The 17,396-nt window shown below is 35.6% G+C and overlaps 1 protein-coding gene across 3 annotated transcripts in view; it reads left to right on the top strand.

Annotated features, from left to right (window-relative positions):
* LOC145715887 (serine/threonine-protein kinase ULK4-like) overlaps positions 1-17,396 on the top strand; it is a 226,023-nt gene that overhangs the window by 93,232 nt on the left and 115,395 nt on the right. For all 3 annotated transcript variants that reach the window (XM_081824974.1, XM_081824987.1, XM_081824981.1), the window contains exon 4: positions 12,390-12,575. In XM_081824974.1, coding sequence (XP_081681100.1) covers positions 12,390-12,575 — 186 coding nt within the window. The remainder of the gene's footprint in view (positions 1-12,389; positions 12,576-17,396) is intronic.

The following is a 17,396-nucleotide window of genomic DNA, read 5'->3' as shown; positions in this document are numbered from 1 at the left end:
AGAAACTCACAGTTGTCAGTGTAAGTATTATCATCAAAGCAAACATTATTAGGTAGGTTAACCAATCAGAATTATTTATGTTTTAAAAGTTAAACATTGAATTCACAGGACATGATCACCCTTTCTGTCTTCTAGATGTCTTACAAGACTTCTTTATTAGAAATGATCTTTTCAAGGACTGCTTTATGACAAAATATAATCTACTCTTTTGTAGCTGCAGGGAAAGAAAGAACATTTTTTTTCTTTATTATCTTACTAAGATTTCTTTCACAAGTAGTTAGAGGGGTAAATACTAGAATTCCATTACTTTCTTATCAAAAGAAAAAACTTACAATATGGAAAAAAAAACCACCAGACAACTGGATTGTAGTAATGTGGTATTTTTCATCTACAAGATTATCATTAAAATATTACAAGTCTAGGTGGTTTTACATGTGAGTTCTAAATTTTCAAGGAATAGACCATTCCTGTGCTGTTTAATTCAGAGTATAGGAAGCTATGGAAAGCTTTCTGGTTCATTTTCATAAAACTATAATAAGTTTAATGCCATAACCTACTTTAAAATAAGACAGAACAACTGCAGATCACTTTTACTTATGAATATAGCTAAGAAAATTTTTAAAAAATAGTAAATCAAATCTAGCAATATATTAAAGGACCAATATAACCAAATAGGGTTTGATCCAGGAATTCAAGAAAGTTCAAGCACTAGAAAAGCATAAGTTAACATTTTAAGCAATTGAAGGAGATTAAAAACATGGTCGTAATAATGCTAGAAGGTTCAACTAGCCATTCTTCATTTTTTAACTCTATTTAAGACAGAGTGAATCTTCTAAACATATTGAAAGTTATTTCCTAGAAATTAATAGTAAACATTTTGAATAAATGCTGAAGACGATTTCATTAAAATTTAAAAAAGAGGAATACCTTACGCTACCACTAATAGTCAACAGTGACTGGCGAGGAGGTAGGGGCTAATAGATAATGCTGTGAGATAAGAGAAATATTAAGTCTAAAAATGATCATTACTTAAGTTGGTAAAAATTTTTATACCTAGAAAAAGATTGAAGCAAAAAATTTGTTGGAACTAAAAAGCAAAGTTCAGTAAGTTGGTGGATTATAATGTAATGCACAAAAACCAACAACTTTTCTTTCTGCTGACGTTAGTCTGATAGAAATAGAAATGGGGGGTCCCTTTTATAGAAGTGACTGAAACCATCCCATAAAAAAGGCCCAAAATAAATGTAATGAGAAAATTCAAATCATGTGATAACTTCAGAACATTTTGAAAGACATAATATATGACCTAAATAAATGGAGACATGCTGGGTATCTGGTAGTAAGACTTAAAAATATAGATTCTTCCTAAATTCATATACAAATTTAATTTTTTTCATAATTCCATCCATACTTTTTCATTGATCATTGAAATGATCCTATGGAATCAATGTGAGGTTTGCCATGAAAATCTTCAACAGAATGGCCTCTTTCCACTGTGCTTTCTCACACAATCCTCTCCTGTCTCTCACAAGATGCCTTTCAAGGAAAAGTGCAGGAACTCACAAAGAAGTAACTTATAGCAATGAAGAGAAAAAGAAAATGGGAATCAGTAGCAGATTATGATCAAAATATTTCTGGAGGACAGAAGGAAACCTGTAGAAGAATTAAACTAGGGCAGAAGAAGCCTGGCCCAAAAACAGAGTGGTGGCAGGCATTGGCCTTCCCACTGAAACCCCACAGCACCTCAGGCATCAGGGGAAGAGATGAAAACCAGGGCATTTTCAAAAGGCTGTGTGAGCAGCTCCACATTCAATCCCCCGTTTGCTCTTCTCCAACTTTCACGTGCAGAAGCTAGCTAGTATATGCCTTCCAAGATGGTGCCAGGACTTTGCCCTACTGAAGCTGAAGCTGAGAAGAAATCCAACAGTACCACAGAATAAAGCATTCCTGAATTTTCCGAGGAGGAGTGGTGGTAGAACTGATGATGGGGCCTCCCTAAAGCAAAGCTTCCCCAACTCCACACCCATGGTGGAAGGATGGGCTGCCACCCAAATGTGTATCTTTAGTCATGACCTGTCCCCTGAACTCCATACCTGAATGTCCTGTGCTATTGCCTATAATATCTCCCTAAGAGTATCTCTGCCAGTGGTGGTTCCCACAGTGATTGAGGACCTAACTCATGTTTTGTAGGCTCTGTGCCCTCTCACTCTCCTCTCTGCATTGCCTGGCTTCTGGCACATTCACTGTAGTCACACTTTCTCATTGCTCAGGATCTTGTGAATCACTGCCAGGCATTCGGACTGTATTCTAAATGCAGGGAGAAGTCACTGGAGGTTCTAAGAAGAAGAGTGATATGATCTGATTAAAGTTGAAACAACCACTGTGGCTTTTGTGTGGAAAACAGATTGGAAGGAGCACAAGTGGAAGCATGAGGGAACATTTGGTTACTTCTCGATAGCCACTTCTCGAGTGGCTATCTCAAACATCTTTCTCTCATCCAGGGTCAGTGAAATCCACTTGAATCTTTCTGTGGTTTCTGTAGCTTTGCTGCTTCAGTAGAATTGTTTGAGTATCCTTCTATATTGACTGGCTGTGAGTTTTTAAATGAGCTCTGTTTCCCCATTCTGTAGTTACTGACAAGGATGTAAAGTTTTGTTACAAGAGTAAGGCAGGACAGTGCAGGAACCCCAGAAGTCAAGGCCAATTTGACTTACCTATGACTTTAAACTTGTTTTCAGATTTTTTTTTTTTTTTTGACCCTAGTACTCTGGTCTGTGATATATAGACTTACAACTAAATCAATAATGGTAGTGGCAGGTTTTTTTCCTTCTAAATGTTCACTTTTAGGAATATAATTTGCCTGGGGGTCAATGAGACTAAAGAGTATCCTTATTTCTCAAGGGTAAGGGGGCAATGTCAAGACTGTGGGCAGTAGTGTTTCCTTGGGTGATGTCATCTGGAATTACCACCATTTATCAGCTTAATGATATTTTTTGCTGCCTCTTTAGCTGAATTTGGGCAGGAGTTATATATTAAAATGAAGAAGAACAGGGATTGATGGCCTAATGTGAAATCTCGTTAAAGATGTCCTAACAATACAGATGGAGTCTGTTCTCAAGGTGCTTTTAAACAGCATAAAAATAGAAAACATTGCATTATAAGGAGTTATTTTTTTCTTTCTTGGTTAATTTGTTCTCTTCTCTGAAAATAAATATTCCCATATATTTTTGACTACCTCCAGGCAGCATTTTTAAAATACAATATAAAATGAGAACAATTTTCAAATGCATTTATTGTATTGGATAGATTGAATAAAGGGACACACAACTGTAATTTTTAATTGTTTTAAAATAGTTTTAAGAATTCAATCGTAAGTTTACTTTGAGATATTGCTAAGTTACGTGTGCGTGTATATATGTATTATCTCTTCCATAAAGTGTTTGAGTTGGCCTGTAAGAATGTTTGCAGTAAATTTAGTGTTGACAGGTAAAAAAAAAGATGCCAAGTGGACATACTTACACTAAAAAAATATTTGTTGTTTATCTGAAATTCAAACTTAATTGGATGTTTGGTTTTTTAAAGTCTGGTAATTCTAAGTAAAGTAGAAAACATAAATAAAATAATGAAGATGAGATAGGGTGAAGTTTCTATACAGGTATGAAGTCTAACATAATTGCTAAAGTTGGGTCATGGTTTTGGCCTTGAGAATTTTGGTTGCCACACAGAAATGGAAATATAACCGTTTATGAGATGTACATTGCCTAGAAAGTGGGAGAGGTTGACAGGGAGACAGTACCTTGGAGTCAGGAAACATTTTCTACTCTTTGGGTCTGAAAAAACACTTCTTCATGGATCTCCTTTAAAGGAAGGGACACTTCATGATGGGGTTGATGGTGGTGATATCTACCTTTTATTGAGCATTTTATGAATTAGACAGTGTCTTTCAAAGAGAATTTTTTAATTTAGATGAAGTTCATTTTACCTTTCTTTTTTACTTTTTGTAAATTATGCTTTTGCAGTCATATGTAAGGTCAAGAGGATTTCTCCCAGTTTTCTCTTTGAAATTTTATAGCTTTAAGTCTTATATTTATGTCTATCAACCACTTTTTTTTTTTTTTTTTAAAGAATGAAATGAGTTTCAGAGATTCCTGAGGACTTGGGTTTCTTTCATTGAGTATGGATGTTCCCTGGTCATTCTGGGCCACCTTAGCACTAGAATTGACCTATGTTGTCAACCATTTTGAGTTAATTTTGATCTAGGGTAAAAGGTACAGATTGAAGTTTATGTTTTGGCACATTGTTCAAGCACCTTTATGATAAATCTGGAAAGCCAGTAATGTTACTTTTTCAACTTTTGTTCTTTTTCAAATTTGTTTTGGCTATCCTATGTCCTTTCCATTTCCATATAAAACTTAGAATCAGCTTGTCAGTTTCTGCCAAAACAAACAAACAAAAAACAAACAAACAAAAAACTACTGGGATTCTGAATGGGATTGCATTGAATCTGTAGACTAATTTGTAGGGAATGTCAGTTTAACAAAATTGAACCATCTGACTTATGAATAAGGTAGATCCCTCCCTTTATTTTGATCCTTTTTAATTCCTCTTGGCAATATTTTGTATTTTTCAGTATACAGGTCTTTTACCCTCTGTCACATCTAAGTTTTTCAATTTTTTGGGTGATACTGTACATGGTATTGTTTAATTCTGATTTTTGACTGAAAATACAGTTGATTTTGTATGTTGTTCTTAAATCGTGTAACTTTGTTATATTTGTTTATGGGCTCTAGTAGCTTATTTGTAAATTACACTGGATTTTTTACAGAAAAGATCATATCTTCTGCAAATAAGCAGTTATGTCCTCCTTTCCAATCTGGATGCCCCTTTCTAGGGCCTGACTGCTCTGGCCAAAGCTTCCCATTCGATGTTGAGTGGAAGTGGTGAAGCAGATGTCCTGTCTTTGTCTGATCTCAGGGTGAAGCATACCTTTTATCAGGTTGAAGAAGTTTCCTTCTATCTTCATTTGCTGAGTTTTTGTAGAAATAGATGTTGAATATTGATAAATACTCTTTCTATTGAGATGATCAATGGCTTTTCTTTTTAATTATTAATATGATGTTATGGATTGACTGTATCCATGTTCATGAGGGATATTGTTTTATAGTTTACTTTTTTCTTATTTTCTTATTTTTAATTAAAGTATAGTTGATACATAATATTATATTAGTTTTTGGTGTACAACATAGTGATTCAACAATCACTCAAGAGGATGACCTGTCTGTCTGATGTGATTTCTACTATGGGGTCAGGGCCTAGGAATAAGCATTGTGGAATTTGAGAAACTGAAGAACACAGACTGGGGAAGCCAGCTGAAGAAACAGATATATACAAATGCAGAAGAAATCCATACCAGCTGCCTATAATAATCTGCCCAATCTTTCATTCATAAAATAAAAAAACCAAAGGTGGCTAGACTTTTGGGAGAGCATAACTGGAAGAAGCAAAAAACAAGACAAAACAAAAATAAACAGCTGAGCACAGAAGGAACAAAGTTGATAAGAAGTGTTATGGGTTGAATTGTGTCCCCCACAATTGAAGTCCTAACTCCTGGTATGCCAGAATTTTACCTTATTTGGAAATAGTGTTGTTCCAGATGTAATTGGTTAAGATGAGGTCATTGTCAAGTACAGTGGGCCTCTAATCCGATATGACTGGTGTCCTTAGAAGAAGACAACCATGTGAAGACAGACACACAGGGAGAATGTCATACGATGACAGAGGCAGAGATTGGAATTATGCAGCTACCAGTGAAGGAATGCCAATGATTGCCGAAAGGTAGCAAGAAGCAAGGGTGGAATCTGCTATGGGTTTCAGAGGAAGTGTGGCCTTTCCCTTTGGTTTCAGACTTCTAACTTCCAGAACTGTCAGACAACAAATTTCTATTTTTTGTGCCACCTGTTTGTGGTACTTTGTTATGGTCTCCTAGGAAACTACTACTGGGAATTAAAGTTCTCTTTTACTTCCATAAAATGAATGTTCAAGTAGCCCACAGAAAGTTTTAAAAAAAATGGGAAGGAAATCAAAGTAACAAGAAACAGAGGAAAAATTCAGAAGATGAATAATAAAATTGCATATTGCACTTAAACCCTAGCATCTTAATATTTACCTTAAATGTAAATGATTTAAATGCACCAATTAAAGACAAAGATAGCTAGAATGGATAACAAACATGATTCAACAATATCTTGTCTATAAAAACCTCATTTAATAGGTTGAAAGTAAAGGTTGAAAAGTATGTACTATGCAAATATTAATTTTAGAAAAACAGGACTGACTTTTTTTTTTTTTTTGCGAGAGAGAGAATGAGAGAGAGCACGAGAGGGAGGAGGGTCAGAGGGAGAAGCAGACTCCCTGCTGAGCAGGGAGCCCGATGTGAGACTCGATCCCGGGACTCCAGGATCATGACCTGAGCCAAAGGCAGTTGCTTAACCAACTGAGCCACCCAGGTGCCCCAGGACTGACTTTCTTAATATCAGATAAAGTAGACTTCTGAGCAGGAAAAATTACTAGAGATGGGGATATTGCATAATGATAAGGGCAGTCCCACTGAGGTGACAACCATTTCAAATGTATGTATACCAAACAACAAGACTGCAAAGTACATGAAGCAAAAAAATGGTAGTGCTAAAAGGACAAATAGATTCACAACTATAGTGGATTTCAAAACTCCACTCTCCAGCAATTAATAGAGGAACTAGACAGAAGATCATCAAGAATATAGAAAAATTGAACAAAACAATCAACAGGATATAATTGACATTTATAGAACACCCTATCCAAACAACTACAGAATACATATTTTTTTCAAGTACCCATGGAACATTCACACATCCTGGGCCATAAAATAAACCTTAACAAATGTAAAATAAAGTAATACAGAATGGATTTTCTGAGCATAATGAAATCAAACTAGAAGTCAGTAATTAAGAGACCATAGGGAAATTTCCAACATTTAAAAAGAAACACCCTTTAAATAATTCATGGGTCAAAAAGGATTTTGCAAGGGAAGTTTTTTAAATGCATAAAAATGAATGAAAAAGAAAACATATCAAATACGTAGAATGCAGAGGCACCTGGGCGGCTCAATTGGTTAAGCATCCAAATCTTGATTTCTGTTCAGGTCATGATGTCAGGGTCCTGGGACTGAGCCCCATGTCAGGCTCCATGCTCAGGGGGGAGTCTGCTTGAGGGGTCTCTCCCTCTCCCTCTGCCCCTCCCCATCTGCTCTCTCTCTCTAAAATAGATAAATCTTTAAAAAAATATGTAGAATGCAGCTAAAGCACTACTGAGGAAAATTCATAGTAACAAAAGCTTTCATTAGAAAAGAAGAAAGATCTTAAATCAATAATCTAAGTTTCCACCTCTAGAAACTAGAAAAAGAACACCATAATGAACCCAAAGCAAGCAAAAGGGAGGAAATAATAAGGATAAAACCAGAAATTAGTGAAATTGAAAAAAGAAAAACAATACAGAAAAATCAATGAAGCAAAAACCTGACACTCAACAAAATTGAAAAATCTCTAGCAAACTAACAAAGATTAAAAAAAGACAATTACCAATATAAGGAGTGAAGCAGGAAATGTCAGTATAGATCCACAGTCATTAAAAGGATAATAGTGGAATATTATGAATAATTTTATGCTCATAAGTTCTGTAAGTAGAAGAAACGGACAAATTCTTTAAAAAGTACCAAAACCCTTAGATAAGATAAACACCTTAATAGTCCTATACTCATTAAAATCATTAAAGAAATTGAATTTGTAATTTAAAAGTTCTGGAAAAGCCATCTCCTAGCCTAGATGATTTCAACCAAACATTTAAAGAGTTTTTTTTTTTTTTTATTTGAGAGAGAGAGAATGAGAGACAGAGAGCATGAGAGGGAGGAGGGTCAGAGGGAGAAGCAGACTCCCTGCCGAGCAGGGAGCCCGATGCGGGACTCGATCCTGGGACTCCAGGATCATGACCTGAGCCGAAGGCAGTTGCTTAACCAACTGAGCCACCCAGGCGCCCTAAAGAGTTTTTAATACCAATTTTAAGGGGAGTTTTATGAAGATACTATTACCCTGACGCTAAACTAAAAAAAAAACTACAAAAACAAAACATAACTTAAGCCTACAAGATCTCTTATAAACTTAGATACAAACATTTTCAATAAAATATTAGCAAATTGGAAACACCAGTGTATAAAAAGAATTAATACTATGACCAAGCAGGATTTATTGCATTTGCAAAGCTTGTTCACTGTCCAAAAATGCATCAATGTATTCTAACATATAAACAAGTGAAAGAAGAAATATCACATGATCATATCAGTTATTACAGAAAAAGGTATTTGACAAAGCCAGCACTCATGGTAAAAGTTCTCAACAAACTAGAATTAGAGGGGGAACTTCCTCAACTTGATAAAGGGCATCTATGCAAAACCTACAGCTAACATCATACTTAATGCTAAAAGACTGAATCCTTTTTCCCTATGATTGAGAACAAAGCAAGGGCGTCTGTCTGCTTCCCCCCATTTTTACTCACTGTAGTACTGGAAGTTCTAGTCAGTACAGTAAGGCAAGAAAAGAAATAAAAGACATACTGTATGGAAGAAAGAGCAAAAGCCATCCCTGTTTGCATGTGACACAATTGTCTATGTAAAAAATTCAAAGGGATCTACAAAAACACTCAGCATTAATACATGAGTTCAGCAAGGTTGCAGGATCCAAAATCACCAAACAAAAATCAGTTGTATTGCTATTCTGACAGCGAACATGTGGAAACAAATATTAAAATCACCATTTATAATTTGCAAAGAAAATTAAGTACTAAGATATAAATATAACAAAATGTATACAGGATCTATTATATCCTTGACATTGCAAAATTGTGATGAAAGAAATCAAAGAAGAGATACCTAAATGGAGAGACATTGCATGTTCCTGCATTAGAAGACTCAACAGACTAAAAATGTCAGTTCTTGCCAGTTTCATGGACAATTTTAAGTCAGTTCCTATTAAAATTCCAGTAAAGTATTTAATAAATAGACAAGCTTATTCTAAAATTTATGTAGAAAAATAATGGGCCTTAGCATAGCTAAAATAATTTGAAAAAGAAGAATGAAGTTGGAGGAAACACTCTACCTGGTGTTAACACTTATTATATAGCTACAGTAACAAGATGGTGTATTATTATTGGTGGAGAGATGGACACTGAGATCAATGGAACAGAATAGAGAACTCAGAAACAGGCTCACACAAACATGCCCAACTGATTTTTTAATGAAGATGTGAAAATAATTCAGTGGAGAAACCAATTTTTAAGAATGATGCTAGAGCAATTGTACATTTGGTGGCAAAAATAAATAAATAGAAGAACCTCTACCTAACCCTCATACTTTATTCAAAAATTTATTTAAATGTAAATTTTGAAACTTTTAGGAAAAAAATAGAAAATCTTCAGGACTGAGGGCTAGGCAAAGAGTTTTTAAACTTGATACCAAAAGCACAATCCCAGTGAAATACAACCACAAATTGGACCTAATCAAAATTAAAATTTTCTTTCTGCAAAAGAATAAAGTGGATGAAAAGACAAGCTACGAACTGGGAGAAAATGTTTGCAAACCACATATCTGAAAAAGAAGTCGTATCTAGAATATTTAAAGAACTTTGAAATATCAAAAATAAAGCAACAAACAATCCAGTTAGCAGAGGACAAAAGACATGAACAGATGAAAAGATATTCACTGTCAGTTGCAAGTAGGGAAATGCAAATTAAAACCACAATGAGCTATCACCACCTGCCTATTAGAGTGCCTAAAATAAAAAATACTGATAACACCAAATGCTGGTAAAGATGCTGAGAAACTGGATCTCTTATACATTGCTTCTAGGAATATAAAATTGTAAAATGGTACAGCCATTCTGGAAAACAGTTTGCTAGTTTCTTAAAAACCTAAACATGAGCCTCCCATTCAACCCAATAATGTACTCTTGGGCATTTATGTGAATGAGAAATGAAAGTTTATGTTCACATAAAAACTTACACAAATGTTCTCTTAGCACTTTTACTTGGGATAGCTCCAAATTGGAAATAATTCAAATTTCCTTTAAGGAGCAAGTAGTTAAACTGGTACATCCATACCATGGGATACAACTCAGTAATAAAAAGAAATGAACTGTTGATACTCACAAAAACTTGGATGAATCTCAAAGAAATTATGTTGAGTGAAGAAAGCCATATGTACTATGTGCTTTCATTTATGTAACTTACTTGAAACGACAAAATGGCCAATAGGTTAGTGGTTGCCGGGGATTAGAAATGGAGGAGGGAGAGAGTTGGCTTTTGCTATGAAAAGAATCTTTATGATAGAATTGTTCTTTATCTTAAGGTAGTGGGTGTCGCCAAATCTACTTATGTGATAAAATGGCATAGAACTAAATACATATGTATACACACACACAACACACATGTAAAAGCAGTAGAATCTGAATAAGGTCAGTGGATTATATCAATGTTAATTTCCTGGTTGTTCTATTGTACTTTAGTTATGGAAGATGTTTCCATTGGGGAAAATGGGTGAAATATGTATGAGATCTCTCTGTACTGTTTCTTACAACTACATACGAACCTACAGATATCTCAGAATAAAAGATTAATTCACATGCAAAAGATGAAGTTGGACCCCTGCTAACACCATATTCAAAATTAACTCAAAATGGATCAAAGACCTAAATGTAAAAGCTAAAACTGTAACATTCTTAGAAGAAAAAATAAGTGTAAGAGCTAAAAGTTTTAAAAATTCTTAGAAGCATAAATCTCAGAACATTGGAGTAGGTGATGGTTTCTTCGGTAGGATACCAGAATCACAAACAATAAAAAAATAGATGAATTTGGATTCATCAAAATAAAATATTTTGTGCTTCAAAGGATACTATCAAGAAAGTGAAAAGACAACCCACAGAATAGGAAAACATTTTTGAAAATCTGCTAAGGGACTTGTTTTTAAAATATATAAAGAAGACTAAGTCTTGATCATAAAGTGGCAGATGACCCATTTTATAAAAGGGCAAAGGATCTGAATGGACATTTCTCCAAAGAAGATGTACAAATGGCCAATAAGCAGATGAAAAGCTGCTCCCCATTATTAGTCATTATGGAAGTACAAATGAAAACCAGTGAGTTACCACTCTGTACCTACTAGGATGGCTGTAATTAAACATACAGATAACAGCAAGTGTTGGTGAGAATGTGGAGAAACTGGAACCCTCCTACATTGCTGGTGCTAATGGCAGCTTTGAAAAACAGTTTGGCAGTTCCTCAAAAGGTTAGACATAGAATTATATGACCCAGCAATCACTTCTAGGTATACACCCAAAAGAAATGAAAACCTACGTCTGCACCAAAACTTATACACAAATGTTCACAACAGTATTATTCATAATAGCCAGAAAGTGAAAACAACCCAAATGTTCATCAGCTGATGAATGGATAAACAAAATGTGGTCTATTCATACAACAGGATGTTTATATGCTAAACAATAAAAAGAAATGAAATACTGTTCCATGCTATAGCAGGGATGAATCCTGAAAACATTATACTAAGTAAAAGAAGCCAATCACAAAGGATCCTATTTTTGTATGATTTCATGTTTCAGATAATGAAAAAACATTCTAAAATTGATTGTGGTGATGGTTGCACAACTCTGCATATACTAAAAATCTCTGCATTCTACATGTTAAATGAGTAAATGGCACAGGAATTGCATCTCAAGCTCTTACCAATAACCTTTCCATTTTTAAAGTTTTATTTTAAGATGCTTTGTAGTATGATTATTATTATTTCATACTATACCTTTTAATACAGAACAGAAACAATGCTCTCTGTCCCACCGGTTTAGTCAATAATTTGGACATGGACAAGTTCAGAATGTTCCTTTGTATCTCTTAGGAAGTAGATTTTTCCTAAACAAGTCAATAGTAAGCAAGAACAGATGGGATCCTGAAAATTCAGGCTATTTCCATTCCTACAGATGGACACACACGCCTGTGTGTATATATTCACATATTAGGAATGCATATGAAATATATGCTGGTCCTCTGCTTGTTACAGGCTGTTCTTTACTATGGATTAAAGAAAGGACTGAGGGACTTTCTTCTGATTTTGTGCTATTAGCCTTGATTCATTGTATGCATTTTGAAAGAGATTAAAAAAAATCCCGAGTTAGTCCATCTTTGTACTCACTTAGACTGACATTCTTCCCTTTGAGCCACATTTTCCTGTGTTTCTTGAGGAATACCAACACTGTCCTCAATTAACTTAAGTAGTCCTATTTGTTAATTTGCAGCTTCCAAATGAGGATCCTGAAATTTTTGAAGTGTCATCCAAATGTCTGTCCATACTGGTTCAGCTGTACGGAGGGGAAAACCCAGACAGCCTGTCTCCTGAAAATGCAGAGAAATTTGCCGATTTACTGACATCTAAGGAGGACCCAAAAGAGCAGAAGCTTCTGTTGAAGATTCTCAGAAGAATGGTGAGTCCCTACAGAAACTGGGGCCAGGGTGGGTGGCTTCAGTGGCAGCTGATGGAAGAGAGTAGTGATTTTCTTCCACCTGATTTCAGTAAAAGAATTCCCAGGTACCTTTCTTGGCAGTCACCTCTTGATAACATTTTTTGCGTTCTGCTTGTCTATCTGCATATACATGTTTTTTTTTTTTTTTATTCTGAACTGTTGAAGAATAAGTTAGAGACATCGTGCCCTCTCACCCCTTAAGGCATTAAATGTGCATTTTCTAATAAAATGGATGTTCTTTTCACCACAGTAATCAAAATCAAGAAATGTAACATTGATACACTTCTTTTACTGATGGGCTATGCATATTTCAGTTCTGTCAATTGCTCCAATAATGTCTTTTATAGCTTTTTTTTTTTTTTCCCTGGTACAGGATCCAGTCCAGGATCACATATGTTGGTAGACACTTGTCTTTAATCTGGACTAGTCCTGCCACCTTTCTTCATCTTGCATGGCATTTTTGAAGAATATAGGCTGGGTGTTCTGTAGGCTCTCATTCAGTTTGGGTCTGTGTAATGTTTTCTGATGATTAGATTCAGGAAAACCCCAGAAGGGAAATTGTGTCTTTCTCACTCCTTCACACCCAGAGGCTCATGATGTCTGTTCGCCCCTTCACTGGTGATGTTAATTTTGATCCCTGGGAATAGTCGATGGCAGCCATTATTTTTAATGTTGCAATGGTTGCAAGATGGAGATCTTCTGACTTCCAACATTTCTAACTCCCAATATTCTACTTTAAGGAAGAAATTTCCTTTTGCCTCATTGGTTTTGTTTTGTATTTTACAAATGTCTATAGCTGATGTTTATTTGAAAGTACTTTTGAAAACTGACTCATTTTCTTTTTACAGTAGCTATTATTCTGCTGGTTTGGAAAGCCATTATATATTGTAGCTATTGTTGAAATTAATGAAGGGGTAGAGGTCCCATTCGTCTGTGTCATGTTCTGGCTTGTCAGTCTGTGTTTACCTCTAGATATAGATATCTTGAGGGGTCCGTTGGCAGTGGAGGCTACGGATGCTCCAGAGACTTATATTCAAGACAACTTTTGTGCCAGTTTGATAGACAACTGTAGTGCGTGACCCAGCTAAATCTATAGGGCAGGTTATGGGTGACAGATTGGAAGGGAGATAGAGATTTACCCTGAAATGATTTCTTTACAGTTCCTGACATGCCACCTATAGGGCCAATTAGATTCTGTTTGGGCAAGAAAGTTAAATCCAGGTGATTTTGACCTGTATATGTGAAAACAGAAGTCGTTTCTGATGCTGCTCATCCTTTTTCATTTTTTAATTGAGGTAATATATATTATTGTATATATAACATATATATGTTTATATATAAAACATAATATATATTATGTATATTATATATAAATATTATTTATATATAACATAAAATTTACCATCTTAACCAGTTTCAATTATACAGTTCAATGGTATTGTGTGCATTCTAATTTCTGTCTCTATAAATTTGTCTACTCTCAGTCCCTCGTATAAGTGGAAGCATACAATATTTGCCCTTTTATGTCTGGCTTATTTCACTTCTTGTAATATCTTTGGGGTTCAGCCTTGGTGTAATCTGTGCCAGAATTTCCTTCCTATTTAAGGTTGAAGAATGTTCCATTGTGCGTATAGACCACATTTTGTTTATCTTTCCATCTGTTGATGGACATTTGGGTGGTTTCTACCTTTTCTGCTCCACTTACTTTTTTTTTTTTTTTGTCTTTTTATTATTATCACAATAGACTCATGGCATTTTCTTTTATTCAGTGTGTTGTAATCCACTGCTTTCTACTGTGGCCAGTGAGAACCTCTTCTGAGGGGCTGTGTCTTTTGACATGCCCCCATCATTTTTTTTGAGCACTTCCATCTTTTTTCTTTTTGTAATCACGTGTGTATTCTCTTGTTGTAATTGAAGTGTTGACAGACAATATTATTATTAGTTTCAGGTGTACAACATAGCGATTCAACAATTCCTTCTATACATTACAGTGTTCACCACAGTAAATGTGGTTCTTTGTCACCATACAAAGTTTTTTAAAATTATTGCCTATATTCCCTGTGTTGTACTTTTCATCCCTGTGATGCATTTATTTTATAAATGGAAGTTGGTATCTCTTGAACCCCTTCAGCTATTTCGCCCACCACCCGCCCCCCACCCCTCTTCCCCCTGGCCACTACCAGTTTGTTCTCTGTATTTGAGTTTGTTTCTGTTTTTGTTTATTGTGTGTTGTAGAGTCCACATATAAGTAAAATCATGTGGTAGTTTTCTTTCTCTGACTTATTTTGCTTAACATAATACTCTCTAGGTCCATCCATACTGTTGCAAATGGCAAGATTTCATTCTTTCTATGGCAGAGTATATATATTTGTATAAATATGTATATAATGCATATATATATTTCATTGTATATTCATAGTGTGTATACATATATATACAAACACACATGCACAGACACAGACACACACAGACACATACATCTTTATCCATTCATCTATCAATGGATGCTTAGGTTACTTCCGTATCTTGGCTATTATAAATAATGCTGCAATTGGTATTAAATATTTGGTAGAATTCTCCAGTGAAATCATTTAGGCCAGAAGATTGCTTTTTGGGAATTTTTAAATTATGAATTCAATTTCTTTAATGATTATAGGACTATTAAGGTGTTTACCTTAGCTGAGTTTTGGTACTTTTTAAAGAATTTGTCCATTTCTTCTAGTTTCAGAATTTATGAGCATAAAATTATTCAGAATGTTCTGCTATTATCTTTTTCAAATTAGTGTTTTCCTTTTCTTTGGTTAAATACCCGGTAGTGGAATTACTGGATCATATGGTATTTTTCATTTTTTTAGGGACCTCCATACTGTTTTCCACAGTGGCTACACCAGTTGACATCCATACCAACAGTGCACAAGGGGTTGGGGTTCCCTTTTCTCTACCTCATCACCAAAACTTGTTATTTTTTGTCTTTTTGATTCTAGCCATTGTGACAGGTGTGAGGTGGTGTCTCGTTGTGGTTTGGACTTGCATTTCCCTGTTGATGAGTGATGTTGAGCATCTTTACATGTATCTGTTGGCCATCTGTGTGTCTTCTTTGGAAAAATATCTGTTGAGGTCCTTTGCTCATTTTTTCATCAAATTGGTTTTTTGGTGTTGAGTTGTGTGACTTCTTTATATATATTGGATATTACCCTCTTATCGAATGTATCACTTGCAAATATCTTCTCTCATTTAATAGACTGCCTTTTTGTTTTGTTGATGGTTTCCTTTGCTGTGCAAAAGCTTTTTAGTTTGGTGCTGTCCTAATAGTTTATCTTTGCTTTTGTTTCCCTTGCCTCAGGAGACATCTAGAAAAATGTTGCTATAGCTGATGTCAGAGACATTATTGCATGTGTTTTCTTCTAGGATTTTTATGGTTTTAGGTCTCACATGTAGGTCCTGAATCCGTTTATTTTGGGTATGGTGTAAGAAAGTGGCCCAATTTCATTCTTATGCATGTAGCTGTCCAGTTTTCCCAGCACCATTTATTGAAGAGACTGTCTTTCCTTCATTGCATATTCTTGCCTCCTTTGTTGTAGATTAACTGACCATGTAAGTGTGGGTTTATTTCTGGGCTCTCTATTGAGCACTTTCCATCATAACATGATATTCCAGGTTCATCTTCTACCTTTTTTCTGCAGCAGCCCTGGAGTTAGCCATTCCTCCAAGGAACCATGGAACTTTTTCCTGGAGTTTTCTTGCTTTTCATTTAGAAAACAAGATACAAAAATGTTCAAGGGTGAAATTATGAGGACTGTTTGCTTAACAGGAAAAACAGCCTGGACAGTCCCAAGAGTCCTATCCCAAGTTGTACCGTTGCATAGAGGAAAGCTCTGCAAGTCACTGTCACCCGGATGTCTCTGACTTAGCTACGCAGGAATGCCCACCGTGTTTGCAGGCCAGCCATCTGTGAGGCGTGTTTTAAAATCTCCCAAAGCTTTCTAAATTACCCTGGGTCAGTCAGTGGTGGGTTCAAGTTGTGTAAAACACAGTCAGGGATTCTGAGGCCCATTCAGCTCAGCTGAGCCCTGGAACTTACCTATCCTGAAACTCAGTTCTTTTTTTTAAATTTAATTTTAATATGTTATGTTAGTCACCATACAATACATCATTAGTTTTTGATGTAGTGATCCACGGTTCATTGTTTTCATATAACACCCAGTGCTCCATGCAGTACGTGCCCTCCTTAATACCCATCACCGAGCTAACCCATTCCCCCACCCCCATCCCTTCTAATACCCTCAGTTTGTTTCTCAGAGTCCATAGTCTCTCATGGTTTGTCTCCCCCTCTGATTTCCCCCCCTTCATTTTTCCCTTCCTTTTCCTAATGTCCTCCATGCTATTCCATGTTCCACAAATAAATGAAACCATATGATAATTGACTTTCTCTGCTTGACTTATTTCACTTAGCATAATCTCCTCCAGTCCCATCCATGTAAAAGTTGGGTATTCATCCTTTCTGATGGCTGAGTAATATTCCATTGTATATATGGACCACATCTTCTTTATCCATTCATCTGTTGAAGGGCATCTCGGCTCTTTCCACAGTTTGGCTATTGCGGACATTGCTGCTATGAACATTGGGGTGCATATGGCCCTTCTTTTCACTAAATCTGTGTCTTGGGGGTAAATACCCAGTAGTGCAATTGCTGGGTCATAGGGTAGCTCTATTTTTAATTTTTTGAGGCACCTCCACACTGTTTTCCAAAGTGGCTGTACCAACTTGCATTCCTACCAACA

Source organism: Leptonychotes weddellii, chromosome 1, assembly GCF_054177405.1.
Source record: "Leptonychotes weddellii isolate Sample4059 chromosome 1, ASM5417740v2, whole genome shotgun sequence".
NCBI lineage: Eukaryota > Metazoa > Chordata > Mammalia > Carnivora > Phocidae > Leptonychotes > Leptonychotes weddellii.
Note: the sequence above shows the minus strand (reverse complement) of the source record. Positions and strands in the feature narration are given on the sequence as shown.